Here is a 16,425-nt window from a genome sequence, read left to right on the forward strand (position 1 = left end):
ACCAATGTGGTATGAAAACAGCCACCCAGCAACCACATGGTCACATGGGATTTCCCTGTGTTTGCCACGTGCCTGTCCTGGGGTAGGAGAGGGACTCGCTATCTGTGCTTTGGATGACCTTGGGAATATTTCTGTCATTCATCCAATCTATTTAAGAGAGTATAATAAATTGTTCCTCTCATATGTCAACATTTCCAAAGCTGTGGAATGATACTGCTACAAAAGTTTGAATATTTTCAGGGAATATCTATAACTTTTGTTGGAAAAAGTGACTACTGGAAAACTCACCCCTACTGCACGTGCACACAAAAAGTTACGTCTTTATCAAAGTCTTATTTCTGTCTAAGGAATTCCTTATTTATTTTATATAAAGTATAAAGCCCCCAGGGCATGGAAAGTGTTTAGGATTCTAAAAAATAAAATGGCCAAAATGTGTTCTCACTTCATTTCAAGTTGTCTTGATGTTGATAACATGTTGTGAACATGAGTAGGTTGAAACGAGACAAAATAAAGTCTTCATGTTTCTATTAAGCCACCAAATATCCTAGATCCTACCTAACCTATTTTCTACATTGTAAAATTCTGCCTTCTTGCTTTTCCAAATAAGATGAAACAATACAGCATATGTGTGTGTGTATGTACATTTCTGTAAACATATAGATCTAACAGTGTGGCATGTGGGTTGAGTCTTTAAGCTTCTAGTGCCGTTCCCGGAACACTGTCCTATCAGTACACAGCGTGATATTTCATATTGTCACTGGTCATCCTTGGTAGCCAACTTGTATCATTTTGTTTTCCATTTTTGATCTTTTAGTGTTACTCATTGTGGCCAGAAATTCTTGCAAAAGATAAATAAATCAAAACCCTCTGTTTTCATCGGTGACAGTAAATCACAACCGAGGACTCTGCGGGGGAGGATGGCCGTGGGGGGTAGTGAGGAAATGTTCTTTCACTTCTATTAAGAAATTGAATTTCATTATTATATTTTATAAATATTTCCTTCCATGGCTCATAACTTGGTCGCCAGCTTATTGCTAAGGTCTTACAAGGTAAGGAGAGGCGGAGCTGGAGAGACCTGTTTCTTCTCAGGTGTGCCTGTGGCCCCAAATGGAAACCAATCAAGGTGCGATTTATGTTCATTAAGTGCTTGTCAAAACTGAAAAATTTTCTAATCAACAGCAATCTAGCTGCGGCCCCCTCAATGGCTGGGAGGGCCGCCTCTGCTGCATCGGCTATTTGCCTGTTACAACTCTAGGCTAAAAATCCGCTGATGATTACATTAGGCTAAGCTGCGAAGTAAATGAACCATGTCTTATTTAGGTGCCACTAGCATCAGAGTAGTCCTGCCCCGCAGGGCACTTGATAGCGTTTTATGGCTTTAAAATTAGTGTAGCTTCCCATTTGCTGCAGGGTGCTGCATGTTATGCCTTTGAACTCAATAAGCAAAGGGAAGGGGGCCTTTTGTTTTTCTCCCTTATTTTTTTCCTTTGCATTTTAGCCATTTTGTTTTGCATCTTTTCCAGACGGCATTTTGCAATAAAAATGTCTGACTGCCGTATACATGCTCCCCCACCCCACCCCCTAAAAAAAGGGAAGAGGAGAAAAAGTAGAAAATGTCATGTATTTGCAGAGGACAATTTTTTTTTCCTATACTACAAAGTGAAAAATAGCTTTGGACGTCACCCCTACTGGCTTATCATGTCAGAATTGCCACCTCAAGTGGGAACAACACCTTAGCTCAAGAAATAGCCACGTAAAGTCAAAGGGTAAATATTTTGGTATTTTTATTGGACAAGAGTAGTAAGAGCTAACATTTATCGAGGGCTTTGGTGCTCTTTTAAGCACTTCATATATTATCTTAGTTAATCCTCACAACAGTCCCATGAGGCAAGGACTGTTATTATCCCTACTTTTAAAGATGTGGAAATGGGGAACCCAAATAATTAAATAACACATTTCAAGCATGCAGCTAATATGGGAATAGAGATGGGATCCCAGGCTCTCTGACTTTGAGGCCTTTGACCAAGAGAAAGCCAAGTTTTGTTTGCTGAAGATTTCTCTAGCAGAAAATTATGGTTATCAGTGAATTGATTGCTGTTCATCTTGAACCAAATCTGATACAAGATGCTTTAAACTACCTTGGCAGGCAGTAGAGTTAAGAAAACAATAATTCCTGTAAAAGCAGTGCATGGGAAAAAATATGTATAGGAGACTTCTAAACAGGCCTAGGTGAAAGTTTAAAAACTAGACATACTTAAAATTTGTGATGGGAAGAAACTGGAGTGAGAAGTTTTCTCTGTGCTACCTTAAGTCAAATGGCAGAAGACAAGGCATAGCAATTATTAGTGCCCTTGGAGGACAGATGTGTGCGCTCTGCTGCCTTGAAAATCTGCGGTTTCTTTTAGTGCTGCATATTCTAGCAAATTCATCCCAAAAAATCTAAATTTTTTTAAGAGAACCAATCAGGTCTGTTATCACTATGGTGAGCATTTCTGTATAACTCAAAATTTCCAAGCTCTAACTACTGGTCTGGTTGTTTCCAACCATATTTAAGTGTTAAAATATTAGGATTGCAAAGGAATGATGCTGGCTCCTTGAGTTCGTTGTAGTGGAGTTTCGCTTGTGCCTGCCTTTGGAAGAGGCCTGTAGTGGCTGAAGAGACAGCCGTTTTCATCTCTGCTGCGTTCATTTTGTACAGGCTGGGCTTGAGCACGCATGGGTTACATCCAGGTAATATTCAATTTAACCTAAAATGAGAAAAATCTTTCTTGCAGTGGTAATGCTCAATATAGTAGGTCAGTCAAGACAGATACAATCAAGAAGCAAAAGGTATATTCTTAATTCAATTTGGAAGTTGCTACTATTTTGATTTATGTTATAATAACCTATCCCCCTGGGCTGATGTTGGGCTTTTTCCCACACATGTTGGATATTGGTGGGCACAGCCCATGGACCGGAGAGGTTTTCTCTTGCCATAGTGTGGGTACACTCCGTTGTACGTGAGGCATGCCATCACGGCTCCCTGACTATGCTTCACCAGCCTTCTCTTTTACCACGCATTCCGTAATTACCCAGACCCAATAAAGCATTTATTAAGTAAAGAATGAAGTCTCATAACCGTTGCCTTTGCCTCGGACACCATTAGACATCTAATTTTCCAGGTACCTACTTTCCGCAGCGTCTCCAGGTCACCTTCGTATGCACTTACAAACATTAGTCAAGTGGTCTTTGCGAAGGCAGTTCTGAAAGTGATACACTGGCATTCTCTTGGCTGTCTTGGGAAACAAAATTATTTCTCATAGGATTTTTCACTTTGAAGCTGCCTCCTACCTTGCTATTGTGACTATGATCCTTTTGAGAGAAGAATAAATTGTCTTCTTTGAATTATTTGATCTGAAAGGATGTGGCCAGGAGATTTTTCATAATTTTACAGTATTTTCACAGTATTTTTAGGAGTGTGACTTACCTCTATACCTGAGACTATGTATGAGGCTATTGTTTATTATTCATAAATGTTAGACTTGGACATTTGCTTGATCTCTTTGAGCAGATGGTACTATATATGTCTTTATAGATTAGTTTCCTTTGAAAATAATATTAAATGGAGTTTAGAAATAGCAGTGCAGCTAACAATGGCTTCTCTTACATACTTTTTCTTTTTTAGCCCAGAAGTGAGACTTTTTAAAAATAGAACTTAACAAACTACTTCCTTTTTGAACCTGGACATTCATGAAATGTAGTGAAAGTCGGGAACAATAAGTCATTCATTTCCTCCAGGAGAAGACAAGAAAATGTAAAAATATTTATCTTTGCAAGGTCCACCTCTTGCGCTCTTTCCCCTGTTGTGTGCATTAAATCATACACACAGAGCTGCTGGCTGGTGTTTGAACGTTGAGTTACACTGCTGGTTCTCAAACTTTTTGGGCTCAGGACCTCTTTACCTTCTTAAAAATTACTGAGGGATCCCAAAGAGCTTCTGTTTATGTTTATTTTATCTATTGATATTTACTAATGTTAGAAATTTAAATTGAGAACAATTTTAAATATTTATATAATTCATTTAAAATGACAATAATAAACCACCCATTACATGTATATGTATATAATATTTTTATGAAAACTATAGTTTCCAAAACAAAAGAAAATCATGAGAAGATTTTTTTAAACATTTTTTTTTACATTTTTACACTGTTTTACATTTTTTCAGATGTCTTTGATACATGGCTGAATAAGAGAGCTGGATTCTCATAGCTGCTGTAATCCATCGTGACATGTTGTTTTGGTTAAATATGTGAAGAAAATCTTGCCTTATCCAGATATGTAGTTGGAAGAGGAAGGAGTATTTTAATAGCCTTTTCAGATCATTGTGGATATCCCTTGCGTACTACACCAAAACTCAACATGTGGTAGTTTATTAGCATCTGACACCATATCATTAAATTTTTCCTTCTCTGCTACAATAAAATCCATCGAGCTGACTTTGAATGATCTCGTATGCACATTTTATCCACACATGTGGCATCATGCATTTGTCATTTCAAAGTACTGTTTTTTGAAATGAGGAATGCAGATTTCCAAGTGGTGACACTTTACATCATATAATATTCAAAAATTACATTGTTTGATATCACCACCAATCTTGTCAGAAAAGTTACTAAGTATTTGGAAGGTGTCAGGCACATGGTGAGAGACACAAGTTTTAAAAATCCTGATTTTCACTGGAAAGCTCAGTCTTGTCACTGACCACTAATATTGTCAGCTGTTTTCCTTAAAGTGCTCACTTTGTTCATTTTCAAGAAAATATCTGCCAGATATCCAGGACTGAATAACTATAGTTAGTCTATGTCTGGCATAGTCATTGTTTCAAGTGAAAATGTGGTCCCACCAAAAAAATGGCTAGTTTAGCTTGTAATTCAAGCAGTTGCAGAAGTGCCTTTCTGCAAGACAACCATCAACCTCAGTACCTAGCAAAAATGCTTTATGCAGACTTTCTGTGTCAGCACTCAGAAAATCAAAAAGACATGTAAAGGGTTGAAATTTCTAAACATCAGTATCTTATTTTTTGTTTGTTTATATTAAGAACATTCATAAGTGAAAGTATTTTTTTTACTTAAAGAACATGAAAGTGACTAATGACAAACAGTACAGTATGGGACTGTTACCTTGTGCCATGCTAAGGTGCCAGCATTTTTACCCTCCATTGCTTTTGCACCATCAAAACAAATTTCAGCACTGTGATAAAAAGACAAATATTGTCTTTGAAATTTTTACTGAATTTGTGAACCCTCTACTAGGGTGTCAAAGACCACACTTTGAAGATTGCTAAACTAAATTATGCAAAAAGGAAAAACTCAATTAGATTGGCCATGTAAAAAAAAAAAAAAAACCATAGGAAATTTCAGTATGTCTGAAGAGTTATCTAACTTAGACAAAGATTTGTATATTGATATAAAATATTAAATTTATCAATATATATATATGTACACTTATAAGCCAGAGCTTGTTGGGAAAACCTAATCGGAACAAGGATTTCCATTATTTTTTATACCATTTAATTATATAAATCAAGAGTCTTAATATTTTTTAAAAGTATATGTAAAAATGGAGTATGTTGATGATATTATCTGTACTTTAAGAGAGTAGGGTTTAAGCACTGTCACATTTCCAAAGCTTCGTGCTTCTTACTGATAATCTAATATCGAGATGCCAATCATACAGTTCATGCATTTCACTTTAGCTTTAAGATCTTGTTAACTGCTTTTGGTACCCCAATGAACACATCAGCAAACCATCTTTCAGCAGACAGCCGAAGGTAACCTCCGGATGTGAAGCAGTGAGAATCAATATAATAAGAGTATTTTTAGGGACTGTTGATGGATTGCTGTATTTCGAGCTTAACTTCAAGTGCCAAATGCCCCAGAGCTGACTAAGATGAACTCACCATTTACTGAGAACTGCAGAGGCCATCATGCAGGTAGAGAGCTCCAGGATTGCCAAGACAGGACATATGCACCTTTCCCTTTGTAGTTTTGGTGAGAATTCTTGCATGTTTTTTAGTAGCCCAATAGGGTATTTTAATGAGGACTTTGTACCACTCTCCTTGCTGGAGCAAAGTGTTACCCATTTGATGACCTCCCAGTCCTGGGAACACATAACTGTGAAATTTGGGGACAACTTTGTACAGCAGCAAATCAGTTAATTCTCCATATCAGGAGTGATCTGGTACGCCAAGGCACTAATGACTTCGCGTCCTTCTCCAAAGGCAGCTCACAGAAGGCGGGGGCCACGTTAAGCTGTGCCTCTGTCAGCAAGCTGAAAGCTGTGGGTCTCTGACACAGCTCTCGATTGCTAGCAGGTTTCTCTCATTGCACCTCATTTGCATCTGGGACATCAATTAGCATGTTTGTTGAGGCTAATTGAATGAAACTCAATCATAGCTCTTAATTGCTTGACTATGTGAAAAGAAATCACATTAATGCAGCTAATTAAGTGTACGGCAATAGATGCAACATAATTAGGAGCGAAATGTAAAAAACAAGGGATGGCAAAGGTGCAGAGGCAGGGTTGCAGGGGACGGCGAGGCACAGTTACCGAGCTATTGGCGCGTGCGGGAACAGGTCCCTTTGCTCCAGTGCCTGCTTGGAAAAAATAATCCGCATGATGAGCATGGACAACTTGAGAAGAAAAATGCAAATAGGTTTGCAATTACTACTTTTTCAAGCTGTTGAGGGGCAGGAGATGGCACCTCTGGGGGGCTTGGCTCTTGAGTGGGCCCCAGGGACTTGTTAAGTGCTGTTTAAAAGTACTTGGCTTTGAATTACCCTCATGCCTTGTTAAAGGGCTTTTTCCTCTTTTATCTTCGATCAGCGTTTTCTACAACTACATGGAGAAGGGTAGTATCTGTAACATTTGCATATCAAAATTGAGCTTGCTGTCTTTATTTTCCCCAGGTCCCCACCTCAGACCCATCAAGGGTCTGCACATCCCACTTCTATGGAGACCACATTGTTTAGCGCTTGTAGCTTTAATTCTTCAAGTACCAAGCTGGGGAGAGATGAAAAGGATAAGTTCTTTCAAAAACAGAAAACTCAGTGTAGTTTCTCCTCCTGGGAGAAACTAGAAGCCATGGATGGACCCATGTGTTTCACATTCCACCTGTTTATGAAGCCCCAGGTTGGAGGGCTTTTATTGACTAGGAAATGCATTTTGTAACATTTTAAAATTTTTCAGTGACTTAAAACATAAGAATTGCCAAATTTATATTTTGATCTTTTTAGAGCTAGTTCTTCTGAAGTTTCAGCGCCTAACTCAGGCAACAAAACAGATCCCCTAACCCACGCTGAGCTAGAGATAAATGTGTTCCCTTGTGCGTTCAGATACAAAGAGCAGATACTTGGTGCATTTCTATAATAATTTTAAATAAAATATCCTGGTTATTGTACGTTAAGATGTGCCTATTAAAAGGGCCCATGCTGAGGCTTAGTCACTATCTGATTAGCCTCATTTTAGAGCCCATAAGCAATAAATGCTCAATTACACTCCTGTTATTGTATTTTAATTTGTTAAGAATTGGCATTAAAGAAGAAAGTTATAGCAAGTTGATATTTTTAAGGGAGTAACTATGCAGGAAGGAATTTATTATTTACAAGCATCAACTTTGGTTTTGAAACGTGGGTTTGCGTTTTCAGTGGATATTAATGGAAGTAAATTCAAGATGCTTCAGAACAACCTTTTTTTGTTAACATGACCTACACTAACCCAGGCACACTTTCTTCTTTGATGTGCTTTTCACTTGCCATCCTAAACACTCAGCTCAGTCATGAGAGTTCCTATATTTTTTCCAGTCTACCTTATCCCTCAATCTAATTTAGTGTAACTAATTTAATAATACTTCTCTTTCCATCTTGGGTCCACATCTTTTCAAGACCACAGGTTTTTTAATGGTCGATTATATTTTGGGGAGCCCAGCATCTTGACTTTCAAGTGGAGTCTTCTGTCAGGGCCGTGTGAAGTCAAATTTGCTCCTCCCAGTCTGGATACAGTCTTTTCCTTCCCGAATCCACAGGACTCTCCTTCAGGGGGCCGGGACCGACCCCAGCCAGCCTGCCTGCAGACATGGGGACATTCCTCCCTGAGCCACCGAGGGTGACAGGCGCCTCTGCTGAAGAATGCCCGGCCTCGCCCCTGCCTCCGAATGTGCCCCAGTGCTTCTGATCCTTTCTCCATTTGTTTTCAGCCCATTTTTCTTCCTCCTGGCTCTGACCTTGGCTTTTTAAGCTTTCATTTGCACCAAGAGCTGGCAGTTTGTGGTCTGTTCTCGGGAAGTCACCAGGGACCTTGAAACATCTTTTTCTCCTGGTGCTAGTGCTTGGCGAGCCCCCTAAGGTTGTGTGGATTTCTCCTCCTGCCCTTCCTCCTCTGTTGAGAAGGGGCACAGGAGCACCCTTTCCTGGACTATGGTTTGGCTCTCATTTCCCGCCCCCTCCCCCTGCAGATGGGCTGGAGAGGGCGGCTCTTCTCACCCTTTCTTTACTGAGCACCCACGTTTTATTCCTTTCCCCGGATTGAAATCTTGTATGATTGGTTCCTTGTTATGTCATTCCATCTGTCAGCAGACTTCCTGCTTTTGACAAACCAGTGACTCCTCCGCCCTTCACCTGCTGGAATGTGGACCTTGTCCTGCAATTAAAAGATGGAGGGCCTGTTTCCTGGAAGCCGCTGGGATCCTTCTCTTGGCTTTCCTGTGCTCTCTGTATCCCTAGTAGCTCCCTAGCTGTGCTTTGGCGAACTTAACTCGTCCTCAGGTACTCTACCCGGCACTCTGATTCCAGGACTTTATCTAGTCATCTCTCTGCACAGTAGCTGCCCTGGTTGACAGTTACAAGTGAACAGTTCGCTTTTCCAACCTGCCTGTGTCCTTTGTAGCTGGCACCTGGGTTAGTTTGGCAGTTGTAAAATTGCATTGATCCTAACTTAATCGCTAATGACAAATACAAATGTATTGGTTTTAGAATCTAAAGATTATCCATCACGATTTTGCCAAGGAAAGAATGTGTTTACTCCCACTTCCTGTTGACTCTTAGAACACTTGAAATACTGTTTCTCCAAGAGCAACTTAGAATATATCCTCTCTTAATGTACAGTATCAGCGAATATGTGTTCGGAATGCTTAAGATACTGTCTGCAGATAAAGAGGCTCATTACCAAAAAACATGTAATGCATTAAAAGGTCAGTGACTCCTGATTTACTAGCTGGCCCCTGACCCTGGCACTCAGTTGCCTTCTCCCCTTGCACGCCATCAACCAGTTCTTGGGTATGAGAGCCCACCGTGAGGTGTTAGGTGACCTGCACAAAGAACTCCTAGAGTTCCTTGATAACTGCTAGTCACTCACCTCCAAGGTGTAGAGAACAAGATTCTTCTGAGGACAGTGAATCACTTGGAGAAACATAATACTTGAGTACTGAATAAAGCACTTTCTTTCTTAACACCCAGCTTTTGTACATCCATCCGTGAGCTCCATATTTTTTCAATACCACGCCACTTGTCCCTCAGACATCTACCTGGGTCCTTCATAAAATGTTTGACCTTTACCTACAGTTTTCACCTGAATTCCCACCAGACAGCTTCAGTCTTACCTAGACGTTTAATGGTATTCCCGTCTGAGACAGAAAGGTTATTACAAAGTAGTTTCCTATTCTATGGAATTTTACCTAGAATTTACAAGATGAGCCCAAGTTCCTAATGTGCCATCTAATAAGCAAGATTTCAAAACATATGATTTTATGTTATACTTATTTTCTAATCCCCCATGAGGAAGCATGTACTATGTCTGCTTGTATTTCCAGTTCCTGGGTCATCTCAGGACACAGAAGCAAGACTCTGATTTAAATATAATGATGATGCCACCAGAACTATGCAGATAAAAACCTCATTATTTTTAAAGTGCTTTCCATACTGAAAGGGTCATAGATTACGACTCATGATGTCTGAAAAAATCTTTTGTCCTAGATTGTAAAAGGTCATCTTTTTAATCTCTCTTGGGTTTTTAACATTTTGAACAGGATTACATGCAGAACGTTCATGGTAAAGAGATTGATCTTCTGAGAACCACTGTGAAAGTCCCAGGAAAGAGGCCCCCCCGAGCCACGTCGGCCTGCGCGCCCATCTCCAGCCCTAAAACCAATGGCCTGTCCAAGGACGTGAGCAGTTTACACATCTCACCAAATTCAGGTAAGCTTCCGGCAGACGCGCTAAAGAAATCAAGTGTGATAACAGTAGTAGATGTTACTGGCATGAACTCTTAGGTTAGGTGGAGACTTGTCTGTTACATTATAGATGAAGGTTTAACGTCACCCATCCTGTGACTGATCGTTTTCTCTACACCTTTGGGTTTCCATGGATGCCAGCAAGCAGATGGTGGCGCTTTGAGTCACAGCTGTACAAACCAAGCACCTAGGCTTTCTCGGGGCTGGGTAATCAAAAGTAGAGTTTTATTCACGAATTGGGTACTTAATGGCCTTCTGAAGAAAACTTGGTTTAATTGTTAATATATCAAGGATTAACTAATGTCTGGTGACTGTGTATGAAAGTGGAAAAACCATTTGGAGCAAGTTTTGAAGGAAACTATTTGACCTGTATAAAACTTGAATTCTCTCCGTTTTATATTTTAACTATAATCTGTCATTCCTTGATGTAACTTTAGTGTTCTTTATTCTCTTTTAAAGGAGATTTTTTTTTTTTTTATTAGGGATCAGAGAATGTTAGTGTTTTCTCAAAATTTGATGTGTTTGGAAATTCCTGGCCTGTGTGTGCAGTGACAAGCCATTCAAGATGCCTTGCTCACTTTTGTTTAAGAGTCTTTGCAAATGGTTGATTGTGCTGTGGCCTTAACCCTCCCATGATTGCTTATCTGGGAAGAGGTGTTAAGACCCCCTGGTGTCCTTCCACTTGCACACTCAGACGCCTTCAGCGTATAGAATACCTGCCAGAATTTTTGTTGTTTTCTCCAGCAAAAGTCCCTTTTTCTCTCCCACCTACATCCAGTCTTCTCAAAACAGATTTCTGATCTGCAGTGATTTTGAGCGTAAATCTCCATTTATTAAAGAGGGATGATGCCACCCACACAGTGCTGTGGCATAAATGACACTGGCTGGTGAAAGCAGGATGGTCAAAGGGGTCAGAAGCTGGGGTCCACCAGCCTGGGCCCCGCCGCGTGCTGTCAGATGCGTCACTGAGCCATCTCTTCACCACCATGCTGGCCTCCCTGTCACCGTGCTGTGACATCAGGTACCAGAGCCTATGTGAAGGTGCTGGGAATCTGGGAAAGCATGATGGAAACACAAGCTGCTGTCACTAATTGGACTTTCTGCTAAAGGAGACGTGAGTTCCTTCCAAAGTGGTGAGAGATTGCTTTGCATGGCCTCCTGTGACCCGCTGACCTTCCTTCCAAGACGTCCATGAGATTTCCCTTGTCAGGAGAAGAGGGAAAAGTAGTGCCCAAGAAATAAAATAAAGTTCTGTGGTGAATAAAAAGCTAAAGTCTTCATTGCTTTATTACTTTACATTGTTCATTCATTTATTTTAAAAAATGTTTATTGAGCACGTGTTTTGTGCCCGGAATCATCTATGCTGTGACCATGGAGTCTCTGACCTCCAGACTTCCTGTACAAGGTGGTCCTGTAGCCAGCTAATTGTTCACCCCCCGCTCTAACCCGTCCCATCACATCTATCCATTTATTTATTCAAGTCAGACAAACAATTATTGAGTTTCCTTGTTTTTCATTTATTTTAGAGTTGACAAAAAGTTGTATCTATTTTTCATGTACACCGTAATGTTTTGAGAATGGCTGAGTGAGGCCGTTTATTGAGTTTCTAATGTGTGCCCGCTGCTGTCGCCAGCCCCGGGCATGCAGATGAATAAGACATAATCTGTGTCCTCAAGAATCTCACCCTGCTGTTGGGGAGAAAAGTAGTGGGGACATGGGGGATCCAGTGATGGATGGTCAGGAGGTGGGCCAAGGCTTTAGGGCACAGGGCATGTCTGTGCTGAGTCTGAAGGTCAGGGTGGGAACTCAGCAGGTGCATAGGGTGAGAGAAGAGCATGCGATGACTTGAAGAAGTGTGCATGTGTAAGAACAGCGTTTTAAACTTCCTGCTCTCAAGACTTACATTCTTTGGTGTGGAGTGCCACTCGTCCTGAGGAAAATATAATGCTTGATTATACATAGAAAATACAAAAGGCCGTATCAACTGTACTATGTCCCATGGAGCGGGTTATGTCATGAACGTGTCTGTTAAGGGAAAGAATTGTGTGTCCTCGAGAAGGCATTTCGCAGTGCCCAGTCTCATTCTCTTTAAGACCCTTGCTGTTGGGTGAATGGGGAGGTTTGGGACATGATTACAATCCCTGTTCCGTGGCCACACCCCTCAGTTATGACAGCACATCTTTCCAACCCTCCCCTCTCCCTGCATACAGGGAGCCTCTTCTTTGGATCCAAGTAGGGACATGGAAGTGGGGTATGACAGGAACACAGTGCCACTTGGGAGAAGAAAGTGCCTCGTGGTCACAACAGTGTGCAGGGCCGGGTGCATCCTCACTAAGCACACAGGTGAGGTCATCAGCTGGTGTCCAGAAGAGTGGACGGACCCTCAGACCACAGCTCCCTGCTGGTTTCTCAGCTTAATTCTCAGGCCCTGAGACTAAGCCACAAGGGAGACACTGCTGTAAGGGGCAGCTGCTTTATTCAAATATTGCGAAATTGTAATTTACATTGACCTCCTCGAAACCTGAGCATTAATCTGTGAAGTGATACATTCTTTCTTGCTTAAGAAATTAAAGCATTTTGGGAGATTTAAGTTTTTATACTCTGAATTACTCTTTGAAAATTGAGTTTCTTATATTTAAAATCATCATTCATAAAATGCTCTCTCAATGAGGAATTCCATCACAGCAAATTTAATCTGAAATAAGTTGATGCTATGTTTAAGTGATGGACTTCAAGCTACAAATAGGTTTTAGTTATGTTAGAGCTATTTTCCAAAACGTGTAATATGCTCTGTAACCTTATTCTTTACTCACGACGCATTCGAATTCTGCTGTTTTGTTTTAGAGTTCTTGGTTAACTGGAGATGTTTGTTTCTTTTTATGCTTCCTTTTCTTCCTTATTCATTTTCTTATCTCAATGTCATTGAACTAAATCAAATCTCTTCTAGTAACCTCTCCATTCACATAGACCTGAGGTATGCAGGTACCTAAATCTCTGTGCATAACCCTTATTATTGTCTTAGAATAAATGCGCATAAGTGGAGTAACACCTCGTAACTGTTTATAAGGTTCTTGATACGTATTTCCAAATTAATTTCTAAGAAGGTTTCATATAAAATACCCTCTGTCCATAAAGTGAGTGCCCTTTTCATCGTACACACTTGCTGCTATTAAGTATCATTTTTAGAGTCTGTGCTAATCTGATGAGCAATAAAAACACCTTATGTTTGTTTATTTGGATTTCTTCAGTCATGGATTTTAGCATCTCATATGTTTTTTGGCCATGGGTATTCATTTAGATGTATCCTTTGCCCATGTTTGCACTTATCTTTTTCTTATTGATATTTAAGAACTCTTTGTATATTTAGGATATTAATATTTTATCATATATTTTCCAGATATTCCTCTAGTTTATTTTTTGCTTTTTAAATTTCATGATCTTATCTATGTAGAGGTTTTCCCCCTTTTTATATATAATCAAATCCAAAGTCTTTTACTTCTGTGGTTTTTACTTTAAGCTATTTAGAAAGCCTTTAGTAATCCTGAAATCAGATCACAAGTCATATATGTATATTTCTAAGTTTTACAGTTTTATTATTGTTTCTTTTTCCCTTTTTCTAAAAAAAATATTTAACCCCTAACCCATCTTGAACTTGTTTGGGTCTTTTGTGTGCAACAGGATGTCTAATTAAATTTCTTATTCAAATAAATAACCGATTGTCCTGTCTCTCCTTGTTAAATTGATTTCTTTCCCTATTAATTCTATATGTCTCCTTTGTTGTACAACTAAATCATTTAATCAAATGGGCTATGTTTCTGGGCTCTTGAATCTATTGCATTGACCTACCGTTCCCACATTGCCTTGCCGTATGTAGATTTACCGCATGGTCTTGGATTTATGACTCAGTTTGTATCTGGTAACACAGTTTAGTATTTCTCTTTTATCCTCCTATTTTTCTTGGCTATTGCTACCCATTTGTTTTTTTTCCAAATGAACTTCAGAATAACTTGAAATCTTCTCCTTCCTCCTCAAAAATAATCCCATGGTGACCTTAATTGGAATTGCTTTAAACTATCAATTAATTGGGGAGGAACTGACATCTTTACTATGCTGAGTTTCTTATCATGGAACATGATTCTTTCCCAATTTATTTTATACCTATTGGTTAAAGTTTAGTGTTTTTCTTCATTTAGATTGTTCCATTTTGTTAGTTTATAATTTTTGGTGCATTGTTAGGCTAATCTTGTTTGGGGGGGGTGTCTATTATATCATCTAATCGGTAAGAAGTAAGAAAGCTCCTAATTTTTGTGTTTTGTGTGTCTAGCCATCTTGCTAAACTCTTGTTGGTTGGAATACCTGTCTGGATGTTTCTCTTGATTTTCTAGTATACAGTCATAATGCATGTCTTTTGCTATATTGAAATTATGACTCCATTTCACACATCAAAATGCTGGAAATGCGGTGATCTTAATGTCAGTTTTTGCTGTGAGCTTGGGAAAAAGGAAGAAAACCATATTGTCGAAGTATCTACATCAGGCACTGGTAACCTGAGCCCAGGTCTCACTTTAGGGCTTGCTTGAGTGTTAACCAGAACAGAGAAGCTCCAGGGAAGGTGGGGTGGCTCCCTGCTCCGTGTGGCAGGCTTGGGGTGCAGGAGTGGGCTGGGCACAGCGGGCAGAGTGGCTGATGTGAGAAGAGCTGACAATGGCGTCCCTGCTGCCACCACCCCTGCAAGCGCAGACCTCTGCACTCTGCATAGCACCTGAGAGAAAGCAAGCAACATGTCAGCGAGAGCAGCCTTCTGCTGTGGGTGCCAATGCTTGAGAGAGAGGGAAACTCAGACCTCTCCATGGTCACAGAGAAAAACAGATATCTGGAAAGGCAAAGCTGCTCTGACAGTAAGCAACATATGTAAAGTGCACCAGCCTGCCCACAAACCCCCACACTGTTGGTCTAACTAAAACCAACCTCTTCAAGGCCCCACTGTGCAATTAACTGTAATAGGATTTCCCACCCTCTTAACAGTCAATACAGTGGGGATTAAGTTTCCATGAGTTGAGGGGTGGGGCATTCAATTCACTGCATGGGTGTTTGAAAAAATTACTTAAGGATCTACTCCAGCAAAAAAAAAAAAAAGTCTAAAAGATATTTATTCAGGCCTGGTTATATTCCTCTCTCTCCATCCAAGGTGACTTGCTCTTTAGGATATCTATGGCATGGAACTACATTGTCTTTAGTTGCCATTCTAATGGGGATCCACCAAAAGCCACACTTTAGAGAAACTATCCAATTTTAATTTCAGTTATACTTCCAGAGAAGGAGATAAAATGTCCAAAAATACTTTCTGACCTGAGTTTTTGGCCAGGCTGGTTTAATAAAGCTGTATCCACATATGATGCAGAGTTGTATTAGCTCTGCAGTTATTTTGGCATTTAAATAGACAGCAGGAAAACATAATGGCCAACAGTAGGGGCTTTGGAGTCAGAAACACTGGATTGAATCCCACCTCCCCAGCTTGTGCGGGTGTCTCCCTAAATCTCAGCTTTCTTGTTGAATGGTGCCTACTGCTGTGGTCTTGTGAGGATAATACACTGTGTGCCTTTCAAAAGTTTGGCCCAGGGTGACTTTTCAGAATTATATCATTAATTCATCATAATAGTTATGCTGCAAGGAAGGAAGAGAGGAGAGCAGTTATGTTTTGGATTGATTTTTCAAATGCAATAAAGTGTTTATATAGCCTTTGAGTAGATGTAATGGACATATGGGTTAATAATCAGCCTGTGCTTCCCAGCACACAGCATTGCTACTGTCGTGGCAGTGAGGGGGACAGGCAGGAGAAATGCTCTTCTGGACTTTCATGGATCTCCATGGAGCTCTCCATTCCAGTTCTGTGTGTCCCATCATCACTTTATAACTCGTAATTGTGACATTTTTGTTCTGGGATGACATATACCTTCTTGTCTCTAAAGTGTGTCTTTTTTGGGGTTTTGCAACTATGGATATGTTTTTATCCTAACCAGCCTGATGCTTAGACCTTTATAAAAGGAAACCTTTCCCCTTCCTCTCCACCTCCCCGCTCCCTTTAGGCCCCCAGTGGTTTCAAAATATTAGAGCCGTCAGGAGGGTTGAAGCTGATTTTCGGGGGGGGGGGGGGGGGG

The 16,425-nt window shown here is 40.2% G+C and overlaps 1 protein-coding gene across 2 annotated transcripts in view; it reads left to right on the forward strand.

Moving 5' to 3' along the window:
- Positions 1–16,425, forward strand: part of AGAP1 (ArfGAP with GTPase domain, ankyrin repeat and PH domain 1) — a 430,252-nt gene that overhangs the window by 211,677 nt on the left and 202,150 nt on the right. For both annotated transcript variants that reach the window (XM_008574620.1, XM_008574628.1), the window contains one exon: positions 10,064–10,232. In XM_008574620.1, coding sequence (XP_008572842.1) covers positions 10,064–10,232 — 169 coding nt within the window. The remainder of the gene's footprint in view (positions 1–10,063; positions 10,233–16,425) is intronic.

The sequence above is a fragment of the Galeopterus variegatus genome, unplaced genomic scaffold (genome assembly GCF_000696425.1).
Source record: "Galeopterus variegatus unplaced genomic scaffold, G_variegatus-3.0.2 Scaffold57, whole genome shotgun sequence".
NCBI lineage: Eukaryota > Metazoa > Chordata > Mammalia > Dermoptera > Cynocephalidae > Galeopterus > Galeopterus variegatus.